Raw genomic sequence first — 21513 nt, forward strand, 5'->3', positions numbered from 1 at the left:
GATTTTTGAAACATTTTGAACTATCCAAAGTATCAAGTACCAGTCCGATTCTATCTCTCTGTGATACTGGTACTGATATCCATGATACTGGTAAACACAAACTTGTCCCCTGAAATGATTTAAGTGAGATCTATCAGGTAATTGATGTATGGTATAATCTGAGAGTGGCTGACCCTTAGATTATACTGTTTAATCTACACATTTAACTTTTCACATTTAATTCAATGGTGTCTTTTGTATACTTAAATTACATAAATTATTGTCCTTACTACCACCATCCCAATTACTGTAAAAACTGAGAAATCAACGCTCTCTAAACCTATGCACCTTCTTATTCAGCATCCAATGCTTTTGTACACCTTCTGTTGTTCTTCTATCCACCTCTGATGCAGTTGAAATGAAGGTTGCTGGGTTAAAGGGGCGGTCAATGTTTGAGCTGGAGATGTAGATTTATTCTGAGTTTCAGCATAAATCGGTACTGGTACCTACTTTCATGTCCATGTAATTGATAGTATATTGAAAAAAAAGTGAATTTTAATAGACACTCACAATCACACATCTAATTCGATGTAGGTCTTGGCTCTACTAGGTGCGCCACCAATTTTGTTTCTTGAAGAGGATTTGGCAAGTCATCATGAACTGGTAGCTTCCCGTTCATATTCCAAAGCTGGAATTGAGTTTTTTTCGATGTTTTTCTCTTCAGTTTGGGGCTATGTTTGATACTATCAAAATCCTTCTGAAAAGTTTGCACTATGCTTGAGTTGAATTAGATGTCAGAAATGGTCCAAGGAACTTTTGCTCTTCGCTGTTTTCAAGTTTTTTTTTTTTATGTTTTTTGTTTATTTTCTTTTTTGTTACATTTATGTGATTTAAATTGTTTGCTTCTTGGGATTTGAGTTTAGGGGCGCATATTAGGAAATTTGAGCATGTTGATTCTCATAGATTTTAATTAACATTTAATTTGTAATGTTAAGATTGCTGAATTTTGAAGAAGTTATTAGTTAATTTTTATTGTAATGTGAAAAGTTAAAGTCACGCAGTCTTCAATCAGTAGCTATTTTTATTGTTTATCGCTACATATAAGCCAGGAGCCGAGTTTTTATTGTTTATCGCTACATATAAATTAAATGAAAATCAGCGACTTATTCACAACTCACGGGCCACGGGCCGAGTTGAGCAAATGGACCGAATCGAGCCGGGCTTTTCCCTTCATATTTGATCTGAGTCCGAGTCGGGCCTTTATTGAAGATTGATAGGGCCGGGCCGAGTTTTGAGCAAGTTACCGCTCATTAGCAGGCCTTGCTCAGCCCACAAAGCTCGAAAATGAAAAGAAAGAAATCAAAGCCTTCGATAACTTACTGGAAATTTCATCAACCTACTTGACGGCACAAAGCTCAACCCACTTGACAGTAAGCAACAGGGACAAAGAATCCTTAACGGGTTGTGAGCAAAGTCGCAACTCAAGATGAAAGAGGGGAGAAAACTCTAACCGGGTTTGAAATTGGAAAAATTCGAACCCACAAGAAAGTGTGACTAAAAAGATTGTTCTCATCCGAGAGAGAGAAAACAATGATTTTAATCCGGAAGAGAGAAAAATCTGAAGAGAGGGAGAGACAGGGGTGACGGGACAGAGGGAGAGAGAAGCTGGAGCGAAGGGATTTTAGGGGTTTACGTTTCCTTCTCTGGGTAAAATGGTATAAATTGCCTCCCGGGAAGTAGGTATTTGTTTGAACTTTGTAACACTTTAAAAGCTGTACTTACCCCACAAGTGAAAGCAGCCCATGTAACTTGTTTTTACACCAGCTAATCACTTTTGCTCTCCCGGGACACTGACACCACTGTGATGCGAACATGGCCGAAATCTCATAGTACAAGTGTTTGGAATACTGTAACCAGGTGCTTTCAATAATAAGCGGCATTTTTTGTATTATTTAAATCGACCATAGAGATTAAAAGCTTAGGTCGATCAATTTTATTTTTCTCATTCTGCACGTGCTCAATTGATACTTAGTCAGGTGAGATGATAATAGTCAATTTTTTAAGAAAAGATAACAACAAGCATTTCTGATGAAGTGTCAGCTTTGTTGGACTCCTTGTGTCACCCAGTGTTGTAAATAACGGTATGCGGTCGTCGGACGAACCCTGCCAAGCGATTAATCGGGAATAATTGGTCATAATCGGAATTAATCGGTCAATTAGTTGAAAAAATTCATGACTGTTTGGTCACCGCCAACGACTAATCGGTCGATTAATCGGCCTAAATGGATGTTTTTTACAACACTGGTGTCAGCCATGCAAATCGAGTGGGAGCCACATTGCAATAGACACAAGAGCTGCTAAATTGCGAAACTTTAAGGTCTCATTCAGCTATGGTAAAAAATTTACCATTGGCAGACACAGCCAAGGCTTTCAAAAAAAAAAAAATAGTACTGTTTATGTGGGAAAAAAAAAATTCAATCAATTCAAAAATTTTGCAATTCCATTCTCATTCTCTTTTTCCTCCGTCCGCCGAATAGGTCCTAAAAGAGTCTCATCCATGGCATGTAATGTAGACATGCCATGGAAGATCCGTAAATAAATGCCGACTCCTTTAGTTTTTTTTTTTTGAAAATAAGATAGGGGTCAAGCCCCTAATCTTATATTTTATTGATAAATTAAATATAGATACAATCAAAAGAGTCAAAAAGCAAGAAATTGCTCAATGAGTATTGAGCAAAGATAAAATAAAAATTACATTTCTTGTACCACTTGACCAACCAACTGAAAAATAGAGCAAAATTTGTCTCTAAAAATTCGATTGCATCGCTCTCTCCATAATATAAAGATGACAATCATGAAGACTCTTCTCAACTGCATAGGGTACTTATTTTGAAGAATAGCACACAATGGTGTTGCATTTATCATTTCACCATATCTGTGTGAGAGCAATGGTAAAATCACGGTTTGTAAGGATTGGTAGAGAGATAAGGAGAAGGGGCATTCATTAAATAAGTGTGACACCGTCTCTACACTTTGTTTGCAGAGGTAGCAGATGCTTGGAAGGGACCACCCTCGTTTCATCAAGTTGTCGGTTGTTAGAATTTTATTTTGAATTGCCAGCCAAGCAAAGATTTGCATCCTAGGTGGTATTCTCACCTTCCAAATATTTTTTATCTCTGTGCATGGGCAAACTCCTTCCTTAATGAAATTGTAAAGAGAATTAGAAGTAAATAATCCGTTGGAATTGAGGTTCCAAGTGATCATGTCAGCTAATGAGTTAAGAACAAAGGCCCCATGAGAAAAAAGATGTAACAGAGAATTTTGCTCTTGCTCGGCTTCAAGGGACAGATTCGGCCTTATATTAAGATACCAATTATCTTGAGAGAGAGCTTGTTGTAGGGTCGCATCTTGGCAGAGTGAGAAAGAGTAGAGATTAGGATATGAGTGTTTCAAAATACCATGTCCCCAATTGTGATGCCAGAACAAAATTACATGGCCATTTCCAGGATGAAATGTAACATTTGAAAGGAATACTGTTAGAATGCGCCTCAATCCTCTCATGAATGGTGTTGTTTGCAAAAGATTGCCATCAGTGAGGGAAGTACCAGTAGACAAAAATGCTTGCTTCCATAGGTAGACGGTTGGTTGGAACCATTGCCACAACCACTTAGCTTGCAACGAAAGATTTACGGTCTTTAAATCTCTAATGCCCAATCCTCCAACTTTCTTTGGTCTACATATGAGCTCCCAATTAGCTAGATTAAATTTCCCGGTTCTTTGAGTTGAGCCGTGCCAAAAGAAAGTTCTGCGTATTTTGTCCATCTCAACAATTACCCATGAAGGTAGCATGAATGTCGACATGAAGAAAATCGGAATTGCAGACAAAGTAGAGTTCAATAAGACCAAGCGACCCGCCAGTGATAACAAATTTGCTTGCCAACCGGATAATTTTTTTGCCATATTCTGAATAAGTGGGAGATAATGTGTTTTAGAAAGGTTCTTATCGGACAAAGGCAATCCCAAATAAGTCAGGGGAAATGTACTGGCTTTGCACTGCATAAAATCAGCCCAAGACTGAGTTTGATTGGTTGTCGTAGATGTTATAAGAAGTTCAGATTTTGCCTCATTGAGTTTGAGTCCTGAGATGTTATGAAAAACCATGAATGCAATCTTCAATATTTGAAATTGCTGTTGTGTAGGTTGCAAGAAGAAAAGAGCATCGTCAGCGTAGAGCAAGCACGGCTTCATCCCAGGAAATGGAAGCCTTAAAGCTTGAATGGCAGTAAGTCGGCTGAACCAAGCGGCAAGGAAATCCATAGCTAAGATAAATAAGTACGGAGATAATGGGTCTCCTTGTCTAACACCCCTCCTTAAAACAATCTTTTTACCCGCTAATCCATTGACAATGACTCGAGAGCATCCTTGTAACACTCCATGGTGAATGCAATTTAACCAAGTTTCAGGGAAGCCTTTAGCTGTCATGAGTTGGAGAAGGAATGGCCAACTTATCGTGTCAAATGCCTTGTGCAAATCGGCCTTGAAAAGAGCAACTTGAATATTTGAAGTAGTGGCATGTTGAATTATGTGTTGGGCATAGAGGAAGCCGTGGGTAATTTGTCTGTGCTTCATGAACCCTGTCTGTGTCTCATCTATCAACTGGTTTATCACCACTTGTATCCGATTTGCAAGAATTTTAGAGAAAATTCTTTGAATTCCATTTATTAGGCTTATCGGTCTATAGTGATCTGGTTTGCTTGCATCTTCTTTTTTTGGAACCAACACAATGAATGAATCATTCAAAGGGTGCAAAGAAATACCATCCAGTAGTACCTTATTGAAGAGATGGAGAAAACAAGGTAAGAAAAGATCCTTGAACTTCTTGTAAAATTCACCAGTGAAGCCGTCTGGGCCCGGTGCTTTATTACTAGGCCAAGACGAGATAGCTTGTAGAATTTCTTCTTGTGAGATATGTGCAGAAAGAGTTGGAAATGATTGTGGATTGGGATAGATTGTAGACCAATCTATTTCAGGTGGTGAGTTTGAAGACTTGCCCATCAGTTCACAAAAGAAATCGAAGAAAGCCCTTCCTTTAGCACGTTGATCAGTAACTTGCTCACCATCAACTTCTATTGAGTGAATCCAATTTGTACGCTTCTGATGTGTTGCAAATGCATGGAAGTAACGTGTATTCTTGTCACCTTCTAAATTCCATCTTATTTTTGATCTTTGCCTCCACTTATCTTCCTCAAGAACCGATAACTCAGTGTATCGATTTTTAATAAGTGCTAGCACGAGTTTCTCAAGGGCTGTTACAGTTCTAATCTCCATTTGTTTGTCAATCCAACCAATATAAGTTCTGCAAGTCTCCAGTTGCGCTTTAAGGTTCACCTTGTATTGATTATCCCAAATTTTAATGGCCTTAGCAAGGTTTGAGAGAGCCATAGCAAGGCCCGAAAAATCAGATGGGCGTGGGTGTTGATTCCAATTGCTCCTGACAAACTCTTGAAAATCAGGCAGTTTTAGAAGGTAATTCTCGAATCTGTATATGTTTGAAGACTGAAAATATTTGACACATGAGCAAAGCACTGGACAATGGTCAGAAGAGGTGTTGGGCAATGCTTGTTGAGAGATATTAGGGAAGATGTTGTTCCAGTGAGCTGAAGTAAGAAACCTGTCAAGCCTCGCCATTGAAGGTCGGTCACGGGAGTTGGAGTGAGTGAATCTTCTTCCAGCAAGTGAAAGATTTACAAGACCAAGGTCTTGCAATAGGTGACTAAAAGAAATTGTTCCATTTAGGTCATATGTGGGGTTATTTCTCTCAAGTGGTTCAGCAACCACGTTAAAATCTCCTGCAAGCATCCAAGGAATGTCATTTGTAGGCTTAGAATCTGTGAGTTCTTGAAAGAATGATGTACGGTCTGATGTGCTAGATGGACCATAGACCGCCGTGAATCTGAAAACTGTAGCATCCTTTTTGAAAATGAAGTCAGTAGAGATTGTATGAACTCCCTGATTAGAATGAAGAAGGTCTAGTTCATTATCTCGCCATGCTAGAAGAATTCCTCCCGCTGAGCCAACTGCCGGCAAGGAAATATTTTTATTTAAAGTCGATCCACATATTTCCCGCAACCAGCTTGAAGGCGGGTCTGATAATTTTGTTTCTTGTAGAGCAATCAGATTCGGCTTTTCTAATAGAAAAGTTTGCCGAATTGCCAACCTTTTGTTTTTCTCGTTTAAACCTCGCACATTCCAAGAGATAATTTTAAATGTGTTGACTGAATCCATTCATAAATAGATAACTCTGAGCATTGAAAGCAAGTGGAGAAGAGAAGAGGTGAGAACCAGACATAGAGCACCCGCAAGGCCTTGCAAATATTGTGAAAAGATCCATTAAATAAGTAATTCTTCTCTAGCAGATTCCTTTGGAATTTCCAAATCCAAAGAAGCAACCACCGACATGTCATTGGGAGTAGATAAGGCTTTGTTCAATTGATCAGCAATCAAAGGGGTAATGGTGACTCCAGCAGCTGAAACTACCGCCTCTGCCTGGAAAATTTTGAGTGCCACATTGCTGTTTGTGTAATCCAAAGGTGAAGTATTTGCAGAGCTTTTCCTCCTTGGAGAACGAATTTTTTGTTGAACATCTTTGTAAACCACCAATTGTGCTCTCTGTGTAGCAGTCTGATATGGCCCTGTGTGTTTTTCTCTCAGGCGTGGGCTTCTTCTTAGAGTGGTCTGTTGATATTTTGGTGGGCCGCTAAAACCTGGTGGGGATTCTTCAGGTGATTCTGCTTCAAACTGAGTTGAAGCATCCAGCTCATCACTTGGAGGGAGCAAGCACTGAACCTTGGAGGGCTTAGAGAAAAGGTCAGTCGAGCTTGATTTAATAGAAAGGGAACCATAGTCTAAAACGTGAACTGGTCCAGAAGAGAAATCAGTGAAAGTAGTGTAAAGGGATCTCAAGTCTCCAAAATCAAGGCCCAACATAATCCCTGATCTTGAGGTAGTAGAAAAATTGAAGCGGCCCAACTCAAAACCAAAAGCTGGATTTTTTGGAATTGAATAATGAGCAGTGAATAACGGTCCCATCTTCAAAGAATATGCATTAAAAATTCCAGTTTGAATGTCAACCTGAATTAATGGTTGATCATTTCCAAGAGAACTGAAGCCTGATGCAGATTTTTTTAAATTTAACTGGAGAGGAGCTTTGTTGAGAGTAAATGGAGATTTTAATGGTTGTAAGCTTTCTCCAGTTAAGACAGGAAATGGAGGGTAATGTAGTGGGCATTGTACTCCACCAATGGCAACAATACCAGGGCCCTTGATAGTGTTAACAAGTTCTGGAATGGAAATCACAACTCCAGGTTTCCAATTTGATTGTGTATGCAATTGGTAAGCATGATTTTTATGGGGTTGATGCAGCTGCCGAGGTATCGGATGGTGCGGAGGTGAGTCTGACAATGGTGGGATATCAGGACCAGTAGGCATAGTCTGAACAGGCACCCGACCATCAGAAGGTTTCCTCAATTTATGAAGCTTTTGAGAGCAGGACCGATATGTATGCCCAAATCGATGACAATGAAGACATTTAATTGGTTCTCTGCAATTAACCTTGTAATGACCAACAGATAGGCACTTGAAGCATCGATTTTGGTTCCTCATCTTTTCTAACTTGGACAAGAGGAAGAAATTAAGTGGTTTTTGTTGTTTCTCAGTTTTTTGTCGTTTTTTCCTTGTGACTAATGTCCATCCATCTTCATTCCCAATTTTGAGTTGGTTGTTCACTTGGTCAGAGGGTGGAATCAAAGAGTTTTGCGGAGCAAGGTTAGAAGAGTCTTGAGGATATGAAATTGAAGCAGCTGAGGGATTGGGAGCGGTGAGTTTTGGAGTAGGTAGTAGCGGTGGCAGATTGGAGGGCGCGGGCAGGGATCTGAGTGGCCGTTGTTTGGGTGGCCTTCGTTTCGGCAGATTAATCACCTTGGGTCGCACGGCCTTCGGCGGTGTCAGATTGCAGAGCGGAGGCGCTAATCGGAGTGGTGGCTGTTTGGGCGGTGTTTGGGCGGTGTTGTTTTTCGGCGGTGGTTTTCTACTCTCTCCTGTGATTCTCCCGTATTTTGAGAAGTCCTCACTAATGTCTCGTGGCCGTTCTTCCATTGCTTCATTGAAAATGTCGAATAAAGTCTTGACCTTCACTGGTGTTGTGGTTGTAAGCGGTGCTGGCTGGGTCGCCTCTCCAATCGCCTGGATTTCTACCATTCTTCGGCTATAGTCTCTGTGTTGTATGAAGCCAAAATTCGACTCCTTTAGTTTAATGGTCATATATAAGAGAGAGACATTGATATAGAAAGCAATTCAAGAGAGGTGAGATCTGATAAGATTGTAATTAGGTACCAAGAAGAGAAATGAGGACACCAAAAGTCAAGAGAGCTGCTTTTGGGACTTCACGAGGGCTATAACCATTGTTTCTAGATGCAATTTTTATGCGATATGTAAAAAGTCACCGCATACTACATATTAGTTGCATATGTGGATTTATATAAATGAGAATTCACACACACACACATATATACATATGTTGGCTAATATCAAATCGATTGCTCCTGAGGTCCTGTGCAACTAAGTCATTTTTTAATTTTTAAAGTCCAAAAAGTTGATCCAAACCGTTAGATGTGATCTCTATATTAAAATGTACTTGGAGGCCAAATTTTACATTTTTTTTGAATTTTTTTTACTATTTATTAAGCCACTTTGAAAATCGCTGATCCAATGGTCTAATTGAAGGGATTTCATGTGTATGCATATGTGGTGAGAATTTAAAATTTTTCCTATCACCACTTAGCTCAATACACAAAAAACGTTATTTATATGACAATAACAAACAAGAAATTTCTTAATAGTTTCATCAAGCACCTAATGTGTACTAAATAAAAACAAATAAATTTATTCATTTCTCACACAAGAGGAGATAATAATTTATACCTAAAGAGATTGTCAAATCTCTTGATTATAGGGAAGTCGATTTCCCTTCTAGATCTCTTGAAAATCACCTCTTCAATTGAAGCGCCTCTCCACCTCTTGGTTCACCTTGAACCTAAACAACAAACTAGCACACCTCTTAGATAGATGGATGTGAAGTTTAGAGCTTAGATCTAACCACCTAGCAAGAAGAAATGAGAGATGAGAGCCTCCATTCAAAGTTTCGGCCAAAGGGAAAGGAAAAACGTGGCTGCTCAAAGGGGCTGATTTTGGCTAGGTTTATAGGCAGAAAATTAGCTTAATTTTCTCCCAAATGAGCACCCTTAAATAAGCAAGGGTTAGGGCAACCCTTTGTGTAAGGTTTGAATCAATTACACAAATGTCACTAGCCTTGTTTAGCCATCTCATGCTCTCTTTAATCTCATCTTATGATTGGTTCAATAAATTAATTTATGAACAAATAATATTATTAATATTATTCTATTATACAATATTTATATTATTCTTATACTGTATTCGAACATTAAACCAAATAATATTTGCATAACTTCATAAATTTATTTATGATCTAAGCATGTCATATTATGACATTTTATTTTAGCATTTCATCACATGTATTTTATCTTATACATCATTATGAAATGTAAAATACTTGTTGTTTCTCTTCAGTTGGTGTGACCGTATAGACGATCTATGTTATCTTGGCAATAATATAAAACTTTATATTATTGACTATAAGAGGTTCTATCATTACATTATAGTTATCCAAATGACATAGTAATCATTTACTCAATCCACTAATTTCGTGTCTATCCTTGTCACATGATATTATGAATAATATGCAAAATAGGATCGTGTCATTTTTGCATTATATTCATTTTCTTGGTCTCTCAAGTGAATTATAATTATAACTACATTAGTTATATTGCATGCGATATAATTCCACTTTACCAAGGGGCCCAGTAATATCATAACTCAAATTGAGGGACAATGATAATATTAACACATAGATTTCTACCGCACAAGTTGTACATAACGAATTACTATTTTATTCTTATCATAAGATAGTATTTAAATAGCAATCACATTATATACTTCTCATATGAAAAACCTACACATCTCATATCTAAGATTCTAAAGACACAATAGAAACATTAATGACATAAAACACAATCCATATAATGTTCCATTTATTTAGGTCATGTTCAATATATAAAATACACATTTTTTATATATTCATGTAATTAAATGATAATCCTTTATCAACATTTATAGAACTTCAATGTACTTTAATCTACATGACAATCTTCCTCAGTAATTAATGTTCCTCCTTAATTACCACGATCGTGAACTTATTTAGTGATTAAATGTTTCCCATCTTAGGAGTTATATGATTCAAGACCAAGAGTATCTTCTTGAATACTTCCAAAGATATAACATATAAATCTCAAGAAACAAAAATAATAATATTCGTAATAAAATCATGAACAACACATAAATTATTATTAAAAGATAACTTTCAAAACACACATCCTTCATGTCGCCTATTTTTCTACAATGACCCAGTTGTAGAAAAAATGAAATAAAAGAAGAAGTCCAGTAATGTTTGTAATGGTGAGAAATTTAAAAAAGTGAAGTGCACGAATTTTGAAAAGTGAAGCAGAAGGCAGAGTTTGTTCGATGACTTGGGGATCTGTTTTACATTTCCAATTTTTGCAGCTAATTCCGCATTTTAGAAAATATCAAATAGTTTGTAAAGATTCCTTAAATTAAATGCCAGCAATTAGCTAGGTTCATAACATCAAAATCAATGATCTAGTATTTGAGGATCAGTAGGATCTTCATCCAAGTTGTCATGAAATTAAAGATCCATGATGTATTGATTTTACAAGCACTTAATTTTTGGATGAAGTGGTATAGATTATATATGGAATTGGTGATTGAATAAAAATAGAATGCTAATGTAGTATGTCCTTTCCTGACCTATATATTTTGTTTATTTATATTTATCTAGATAAGGGTTCAAATGAATCATGATTTTGTGCTCCAATATGCTCCACATCCTTTATCTCTGTTTTCAAAATCCGAGCAGTTGATCCGAACTGCTCAACATGATCTTCGTAATAAAATATTCTCAACCAGAAAAACTGTAAAATTCAATAATTATATGTTTTGTAAATTAGTTAAATAGCACATAAAATTATTTACAATAATAAGAAATCATGGTCTATTTACAATGACTAATGTCACTTAAGATTATAAAATGCAACAATGTGGGATAGACGGAGGAGATGGTTTCGATGAAATTGTTAAGTTAGAGGAAACGTTTTCGATGGAATTGTTAAGTTAGAGGAGATTGTTTCGATGGAATTGTTAAATCAGAGGAAACAATTTGAAATTGTTAACTTCTCAAACTTGTATCTAATCAAAATAGTTTTAAACACATACAAATAAAGTTCATACAAACCTCAAATACAAATAGTTCACAAACCTTCATCTAATTAAATAAGTTCTCAACACATAAAAATAGTTTGCAAGTTAATTTCTACTACCACGCCTCTATGGAATTCCGAAGAACCGACCAGATCCCATCGATGATGTATTTCTTCTTGCTGGTTGCTCTGCTTGTGCCTGGTTGAGTACCATATTAGCTGTACCAGATGGCCCTGCTTGTGCCTGGTTGGGTACCGTATTGGTTGTACCTGATGGCCCTGCTTGCGATGTGCTTCTCCTACTGGTTGTCCTTCTTGGCTGGGTAGTACCTGAATCGCCCTTTTTTGCCTTCTCCTTCTCTCTTCCTCTTCTTCTCTTTCTCCGAACAAGATCTACTGAATTTGTGAGGGAGGAGAGAGAAACCTTCAATATTTATAGTGCAAAAAAACAAAAAACAAAAATACCCAAGTCATAGGGTTTTTTTGCGACTTGGGGCTTTAAATCCTGTGACTTGGATATTTTTAAAAAGTCTCAAAAGTTTGGTTATTTTTATTAAAATATATTGAAAAAAGGTGAAAAATAAAAATATCGGCTTCGAATTCGCTCAGTTTACACCCCTATCTGCCACAGAAAACGACGGCCAGGAACTGAAAAAGCTCCAAAATTCGTTTCTGATAAGCTCTATTTCTCATTATATTTAAATATTCAATCACGCCGTAGGGATCAACTTCAATTCACAAATCCTCTCGTTCGGCCGAATAACTTTAATTATTTTATCACTGAGCACGTGCTCAATTGATCAGATGCTTGATCTTAAAAAAAATACCAATTTCTGATGAAGTGTCTGTCTTGTGGGACACCTTGTGTCATCCAAAGCAAATCGAGTGGGACCCATGTTGCAGTAGGCACAAGAGCTGACAGGTTGCGAAATGTTAAAGCCCCGTCCATGGCATGTAAATATAGATATGCCACAGAAAATCCATAGAAAAAAGCCAACGGTTTCAATTGGAATTATCTTTGATAATATATATAAGAGAGACATTTGTATAGATAGCAATTCAAGACAGAGGTGAGATCTGAGAAGATTGCTAGCTAGGTAGAAAAAGAGTAATGGAGACAACAGAAATCAAGGAGAGGCCAAGGGGCTTGGGGGGCTCTATGAAGACGAGAAACGTGCAAGCACTTGCAGCTGATAAGGCGAAATTGACGGCTGAGATCATGGAGAGGTACATCCGGCCGGAGATGAACAGTGACGATATGTTTTCAGGTGACAGCTGTGAAGATATACCGGTAATAGATATGAGTAGACTGATGGATGAGATGTCAAGGGAAGAAGAGGCCTCCAAGCTCAAGCATGCTTGTCAAGAATGGGGCTTCTTTCAGGTCAACTACTAAAAATCTTTATCTAATTTATTCATTTTCTAAAGGAAGAGGGTTCAATACCTCATATTTTTTCATACTTTATTATACTTCATATTATATATCTTCATTTTTAAAGTCAAAACTGTCGATTCGAACTGCTCAACATGATATCCATAATAAAATATATTTTGGAATGAAATTTTATAATTTTTGAAAATATTTTACTATTTTTAAAAATAGGTACAAAATTTCTATTTTATTTTTATGTCTTGATGGCAAAAAGATGGTGAGAAGTATGGAAACAAACGGGCCAAATACAGATCAGACGGCCATTTTTATTAATATCCCTAAAAAACTAATTAATTTTAAAAAGGTCCCTGTGTACCATTTTTTTTTATTTCTGCCCTGACCCCTTGGGCTTCGGGCGGCCCAAATTAAATACCAAATGAGGCGCCAGCCCCTGGGGCGCCCCATAAGGCCAGTGAAGCGCCAGCCCCCCGGGCGCCCCATGGTGTATTTTTTTTTTTTTAGAGATCTTAGTATTTTGATTTAAATAATTTTGTGAAGAAATTTTTTTCTTGTTTAGAGTGTATGCCAAAAAAATAAGACAATAGTTGATTTGAAGTATATTTTAAAGAACTAAATTATTGATTTTATTCCTTAAAATTTATATGCATACCAAAATCATTAACCATAGACAATAGTTGATATGCAATACAAATTTTTTCATGCCATTAAAAAAAATCCATCTTTCAGATTATTTACAAAATATTTAATACATTTCTATAATAAAAACTTTTACCATAGATTTTGGTTATAGTCATTTTTGCACTCCAGTTTTTCTTTTGTCCTCGTAACTACAGTAAAAGATATGGTCTCCACTAATTTTATGACCTTCTTTTTCAGTCACTACATTAGTTTATGCGTCAACTTTTATAGGTATAAATACTTGAGAAATAAGAGATTAATACTTGCAAAGAAGGATATTAATATTTTCGTGCATAACTTGATATGATGATCCTCTCTTTTCAATCCTCCAATAGTCTCATTGTCAACATTCCTCTAATGAAGTAGTGGGGATTGATACAGGGACTAAACTGCAAAAGTGATTGCACCAGTATGTAGAGCATTCAAAAATAAAGCCAAGTATTTATGAACTAGCATAGCCTTACTCTACATGTATATGTATGTATATGTATATGTATATGTACATGTACATGTACATATTTATACATATATACATATATTATAAAAAAAATGTATATATGTATATATGTATATGTGTATGTGCATATGTATATGTGTATGTGTATATGTGTATGTGTATATGTATATGTATATGTATATATGTATATGTGTATATGTGTATATATTATACATATATTATAAAAATCGAAAAAAAATAGATCAACAAGCTGTTAAAACTTAAATTTTTTTGAATAAAAGCCAAGTTCTTAAATTAGTATTATATTTAGACTTGTGATATCCAACTGATAAATAAAATCAAAGTTCACAAAAAAAATAAAAAATAAAAATCATAGTTATAAAGAGTTACGACATCACTTCATAAATATATCAAATGTTTTATTTTTTGGCATACACTCTAAACAATAAAAAAATTTCTTCACAAAATTATTTAAATCAAAATACTAAGATCTCTAAAAAAAAAAAATACACCATGGGGCGCCCGGGGGGCTGGCGCCTCACTAGTCTTATGGGGCGCCCCAGGGGCTGGCGCCTCATTTGGTATTTTGGGCCGCCCGAAGCTCAGGCAGTCAAGGCAGAAATAAAAAAAATGGTACACAGGGGCCTTTTTAAAATTAATTAGTTTTTAGGGATATTAATAAAAATGGCCGCAGATCAGATCAGATGGTGATAAAGATCATATCTGTAATTTATTTTTATTTTTTAGATACAGATACAAATATAATATTAGATACGTATCACATATTAAACAAGTACAAATCAGATGTTAAACATATAAGAATACAAATATTGATATGATCCCTAATTCATATATTGTAATAAAATTAATATATTAAGCAACAAATTATTTTTAACGCTAGAAAATACAAGTTACATAAAATTAAGGTATAATCCGGATATTCAATATAATGGTAAACGAAATATTTTTTTGTCATTTTAATCATAGTGTGTCATTACAAAATATGTGGTTAAAGAAAATTAATCACCAACATAATTTTATTTTTAATCAAAAGGTACCAAGAAAAAAAAAACATTTTTCTCTCTAAACATACATGATTCTATAATAAACGGATATTCAAAAATTATCTTACAAATATCTGAAAATTAACATATGGATATCCGAAAAATTAAAACATCCATGTACAAGTAATTATTTGTACTCTTATCCATATTTGCATCCAAAACTGCAACCATATTTGTATATGTATTTGCAAAATATTTATATCTGAATCCGAAAAAATTTGAATATGGACAGATAATATATGACATGTTTGCAACCCCTATAAAGAAGTTATAGGAACTCAGTATTTAATTTGATCTCTGGCTTGTATGAAACAAACAGCTAGTGAACCATGGGGTACCAGAGAAGGTGATAGAGGAAATGAAGGATAACATAAAGGGATTTTTTGGTCTTCCCTTAGAACAGAGGGAAGAAGTGGCTCAGCTTCCAGGAGATTTAGAAGGTTATGGCCAAGCATTCGTTTTTTCTGAGGAACAAAAGCTAGACTGGGCAGACATGCTTTATCTTTTCACTCAACCCCCTCATTTTCGCAATTTTAAACACTGGCCGGTTCAACCTCCCTCTTTTAGGTAATACTAAAATAGAAAATTATGTATACCCCAATTTAAATTCTAGTTTTAGATATTTTCCAATAAAAGTTTTTAAATGTTGATATTTGCCAAAAAAAGAGAGAATGCCTAATTGCCCTTCTCTTCAAATTGTAGATGGTTTTTTTTTTCTTTGGTCATATTGTGAAAGGTGAAATGCATACTTTAGGTGAGTACAAATAGTCCAGAAAAATGAGCGAATCAAGCAACGAACGTAGACCATGTATACTCTCCAAAACTCCAAGTTAGGATATTTCTGGGTAATGCATACTTTAAGGACTTGTTTGGTTGCTAGGCAGGAACGGGAATGGATTTGGGTTCGGGTCCAATTTGAATGGCCAAAACACTATTCACGTGGGAAAAAAAAATTTATGAGTGAAGTTTTTTTTTTCCCACACGAACAGTAAAAGCCGAACAGCCCTAAATGTAAGATGTTCTAATTTTTGTTATATTTATGTGAAGGGATTCACTAAAAAGCTACTCAAGTGAGCTGCAAAAGGTAGCACATTGTATTTTAGGCTTCATGGCTATAAACTTGGGCATAAACCAGGAGAAAATATCCGAACTGTTTGGTTCACAAACTGTCAGAATGAATTACTATCCACCTTGTGCAAATACTCATGATAAGGTGGTGGGTCTTACGCCACACTCAGACGCATGTGGATTGACTCTTCTCTTACAAGTAAGTCCAGTTGCAGGATTGCAAATCAGAAGGAATGGTAAATGGTTTCCCATAATGCCACTTCCTGGTGCCCTTGTTGTCAACATTGGTGATGCTCTAGAGGTAATTTTTATGCCATGATGTCAGATTTGGAATGATAGTTGTGTTGCTCTGATGGGCTATATACTGATATACTGGTATTTGAAATCATTTTCTAAATCAACCTGGTTTATTTTTATAGATATTAACAAATGGAAGATACAAAAGCATAGAGCACAGGGCTGTTATTAATGCAAAAGAGGAGAGGATGTCTATAGCTGCTTTACATAGTCCCAGTTTCGGAAAAACAGTGGGCCCACTTGCAGAGATTGTAGACAAAGAAATGCCACTATTCAAATCAGTGAGTATGCAAGAGTATGCGAAGCTCCTTTTCTCTCTAAAGCTATATGGAAAGAACCTGATTGAACTTATGAAATTAGATCCATGATAGAATGAGCCATGAACATTAAGTTAATCAATGTAATAATTCTGGCTTGGTGTGATTTAGATCAGACACACGATATGTAATAAAGGATTGTTCTCTTATGAAGTTCTTCCTGCAGCTGATTCTTAATTTCTGATTGTTCTGCTAGGCCTGATGTGTAGTGCACCATGCTGATGTCTTACATTCCTCTTGAGACTTGATAAACTGTATGCAAAATTTTGAATTTCCAACAGATATATTTTCCAATATAAAAAAAAAAGATATAAGCTAAATATGTCATCACATAATAATCATACAATGCAAAATAAAATCAACAGATAACACAAATCAAACTCAATCCGACGCTCATCAAAAGCTAATGGCCTCCATTGAGTCCAACCTCACTGTCTTGACTCTTGACTGTCATTCTCAATTCCTCAATCTCAACTAAAACATCAACATTTGCTGTCATTATTTTCCTCTTCAGACCCAATAACACAATACATATGACATTTATTTTATCAGTGCAAGACCCAAAAAAAATATTAAGAGCAGATTCAGATACGGATATTAATCCGTATTCGGAAACATATTGGATATCCGTACATATCCGAAATCCGCTTTTATGTTTTGAAACTTTTTTTGAGTTTGCACATATATGATCAATATTTAAAATTTTAAAACAGGTTCGTTAATATTTTTTTAATTTAATATTAGACAACCTACTTAATTACAATATATTATGTATTAGTAAATTATCATCAATTAACTTTTTTAGTGCACTCTCTAAATAGATTTTTTTTATTACAAATTACATCAAGATTAATTCCAGATTCAATATGAATTTTGTTGATTGATATTTATATCTTAAAATTCATATAACTCAATTATCTGACAATTATTCGTATCGAATTTGTATTCATAAATTATCCGCTCTCTATTTGTAACCATTTAAGATAAATTTGATTTTATATTTTAACATCCGTTTATTATCCGTATCTGTATCGCTCATTGAAATATGAATATGAATATTGATATTAATATTATCCGCTCCGAATTCGCTCAGTTTACACCCCTATCTGCCACACAAAACCACGGCCAGGAACTGAAAAAACTCCAAAATTCGTTTCTGATAAGCTCCATTTCTCATTATATTTATATATTCAATCACGGCCGTATGAATCAACTCCAATTTAAAAATCCTCTCAATCGGCCGATTAACTTTAATTATTTTATCACTGAACACGTGCTCAATTGATCAGATGCTTGATCTGAAAAAATTACCAATTTCTGATGAAGTGTCTGTCTTGTGGGACCCATGTTACAGTAGCCACAGAGCTGACAGGTTGCGAAATGTTAAAGCCCCATCCATGGCATGTGAAATCTAAACATGACACAGAAAATCCATAGAAAAAAGCCAACGGTTTCAATTTGAATTATCTTTAATATATATATATACAAGAGAGAGACATTTGTATAGATAGCAATTCAAAACAGAGGTGAGATCTGAGAAGATTGCTAGCTAGGTAGAAAAAGAGTAATGGAGACAACAGAAATCAAGGAGAGGCCAAGGGGCTTGGGGGGCTCTATGAAGACAAGAAACGTGCAAGCACTTGCAGCTGATCAGAAGAAATTGACAGATGAGATCATGGAGAGGTACATCCGGCCGGAGATGAACGGTGACGATATGTTTTCAGGTGACAGCTCTGAAGATACACCGGTAATAGATATGAGTAGACTGATGGATGAGATTTCCAGGGAAGAAGAGGCCTCTAAGTTAAAGCATGCTTGTGAAGAATGGGGCTTCTTTCAGGTCAAGTACTAAATTTTTTTATCTAATTTATTCATTTTCTAAAAGAGGAGAGTTTCAATAAATCATATTTTTCATATTTCATATTATATATTTTAATTTTTAAAGTCTAAATTGAAATTTTATAATTTTTTTAAATATTTTACTATTTTTTAAAATTGGTACAAAATTATCAATTTTTTTTAATGTCTTGATGGCAAAAAGATGGGAAGAAATATGGAAACAAATAGGTCAAGTACAGATCAGATAGTGATAAAGGTTATATCTGTATGATTTTGTTTTTATTTTCAAGATACGGATACAAAAATAATATTAGATACAGATCATATATGTATTAATTTGTTTTTATTTTTAAGGTACAGATACAAATAAAAATATTAGATACGTATCACATATTAAACACATATTAAACAAATACGAGTACAAATCGGATGTTAAGAATAGAAATATTGATATAATTTGGATCCATAATTCATATATTGTAATAACATTAATATATTAAGCAACAAATTATTTTTAACGTTCGAAAATAAAAGTAACATCAAATTAAGGTCCGGATATTCAATATTATGATGAACGAAATAATTTTTTTCATTTTAAACATAGTATATGTCATTATAAAATATGTGGTTAAAAAAAATTAATCACCAACATAATTATATTTTTAATCAAAAAGTACCAACAAAAAAACATTTTTCTCTCTAAACATAGATGGTTCTATAATAAACGGATATCCAAAAATTAACTTACAAATATCTGAAAATTAACATACAGATATTCAAAAAATTAAAACATACATATACGAATAATTATTTGTATTCTTATCCGTATCCGCATTCGAAACTGCAACCATATTTGTATCTGTATCCACATATTACAAATCATATCCACATTCATACCTGTATCCTCAAAATATTTATATTTGAATTCGAAAAAATTCAAATATGGACAAATAATATATGATATGTTTGTAACCCCCAGAAAGAAGTCATAGTCACTCAGTATTTAATTTGATCTCTGGCCTGAATGAAACAAACAGCTAGTGAACCATGGGGTACCAGAGAAGGTGATAGAGGAAATGAAGGATAACATAAAGGGGTTTTTTGGTCTTCCCTTAGAACAGAGGGAAGAAGTGGGTCAACTTCCAGGAGATTTAGAAGGTTATGGCCAAGCATTCATTTTCTTTGAGGAACAAAAGCTAGACTGGGCAGACATGCTTTATCTTTTCACTCAACCTCCTCATTTTCGCAATTTTAAACACTGGCCGGCTCAACCTTCCTCTTTTAGGTAATACTAAAAGAGAAAATTATTTATACCCCAATTTAAATTATAGTTTTAGATAATTTCCAGTAAAAGTTTTTAAATGTTGATATATATTTTTTTTGGTCATATTGTAAAAGTGGAATGCATAATTTAGGTGAGTACAAATAGTTCAGAAAAAGGAACGAATCAGGCAATGAACGTAGACCATGTATACTTTCCAAACTCCAAATTAGGAAATTTCTGCGTAATGAATACTTTAAATGTGACAATGTTCTAATTTTTGTTATATTTTGTAAAGGGATTCACTAGAAAGCTACTCAAGTGAGTTGCAAAAGGTAGCACATTGTATTTTAGGATTCATGGCTATAAACTTGGGCATAAATCGGGAGAAAATATCCGAACTGTTTGGATCACAAACTGTCCGAATGAATTACTATCCACCTTGCGCAAATGCTCATGATAAAGTGATGGGTCTTACGCCACACTCGGATGCCTGTGGATTGACTCTTCTCTTACAGGTAAGTCCAGTTGCAGGATTGCAAATCAAAAGGAATGGTAAATGGTTTCCTGTAATGCCACTTCCGGGCGCTCTTGTTGTCAACATTGGTGATGCTCTAGAGGTAATTTTGATGCCATTATATTAGTTTTGGAATGATAGTCGTGTTGCTTATTTATGATTAGTGATGCTCTGATGGGCTATAAACTGGTATTTTAATTTTGAAATCATTTTCTAAATCAACCTGGTTTATTTTGATAGATATTAACAAATGGAAGATACAAAAGCATAGAGCACAGGGCTGTTATAAATGCAAAAGAGTCGAGGATGTCTATAGCTGCTTTACATAGTCCCAGTTTCGGGAAAACAGTGGGCCCACTTGCAGAGATTGTAGACAAAGAAATGCCACTATTCAAATCACTAAGTATGCAAGAGTATGCGAAGCTCCTTTTCTCCCTAAAGATATATGGAAAGAACCTTATTGAACTTATGAAATTAGATCCATGATAGAGTGAGCCATCAATATTAAGTTAATCAGTGTAAAAATTCTGGCTCCGTGTGATTTAAATCAGACACATGATATGTAATAAAGGATTGTTCTCTTATGAAGTTCTGCCTGTAGCTGATTCTTACTTTCTGATTTTTCTGCTAGGCCTAATGTGTAGTGCATCAGGCTGATTTCTTACATTCCTCTTGAGACTTGATAAACTGTATGCAAAATTTTGAATTTCCAACATATATATTTTCCAATATATAAAAAAAAAAGAGATATAAGCTTAATAAGCCATCACATAATAATCATACAATGCAAAATAAGTGTAAAAATTCTGGCTTGGTGTGATTTAAATCAGACACATGATATGTAATAAAGGATTGTTCTCTTATGAAGTTCTGCCTGTAGCTAATTCTTACTTTCTGATTTTTCTGCTAGGCCTGATGTGTAGTGTATCAGGCTGATTTCTTACATTCCTCTTGAGACTTGATAAACTGTATGCAAAATTTTGAATTTCCAACATATATATTTTCCAATATAAAAAAAGAGATAAGTTTAATATGTCATCACATAATAATCATACAATGCAAAATAAAATCAGCAGATAACAAAATTCAGACTCAATTTGTCGGCTCATCAAAAGCTAATGGCCTCCATTGAGTCCAAACTCACTGTCTTGACTGTCATTCTCAATTCCTCAATCAACTAAAACATCAACATTTGCTGTCATCATTTTCCTCTTCAGACTCAATAACACAATACA

At 35.1% G+C, this 21513-nt stretch overlaps 2 protein-coding genes across 2 annotated transcripts; both read left to right on the top strand.

Annotated features, from left to right (window-relative positions):
* The first annotated feature begins 12423 nt into the window (after positions 1 to 12423).
* LOC144557845 (S-norcoclaurine synthase 1-like) lies at positions 12424 to 16856 on the top strand. The gene is made up of 4 exons (XM_078306461.1): positions 12424 to 12771; positions 15299 to 15546; positions 16027 to 16348; positions 16467 to 16856. Exons 1-4 carry the CDS (start codon positions 12499 to 12501, stop codon positions 16710 to 16712), a joined length of 1089 nt encoding a protein of 362 aa, XP_078162587.1. The 5' UTR covers positions 12424 to 12498; the 3' UTR covers positions 16713 to 16856.
* Positions 16857 to 18162: 1306 nt separating this feature from the next.
* On the top strand, positions 18163 to 21028 carry LOC144557846 (S-norcoclaurine synthase 1-like). The gene is made up of 4 exons (XM_078306462.1): positions 18163 to 18501; positions 19538 to 19785; positions 20060 to 20381; positions 20519 to 21028. The coding sequence occupies exons 1-4, from the start codon at positions 18229 to 18231 to the stop codon at positions 20762 to 20764; spliced, it is 1089 nt and encodes a 362-aa protein (XP_078162588.1). The 5' UTR covers positions 18163 to 18228; the 3' UTR covers positions 20765 to 21028.
* Positions 21029 to 21513: the final 485 nt, after the last annotated feature.

The sequence above is a fragment of the Carex rostrata genome, chromosome 8 (genome assembly GCF_964058835.1).
Source record: "Carex rostrata chromosome 8, lpCarRost1.2, whole genome shotgun sequence".
Classification (NCBI taxonomy): Eukaryota; Viridiplantae; Streptophyta; class Magnoliopsida; order Poales; family Cyperaceae; genus Carex; species Carex rostrata.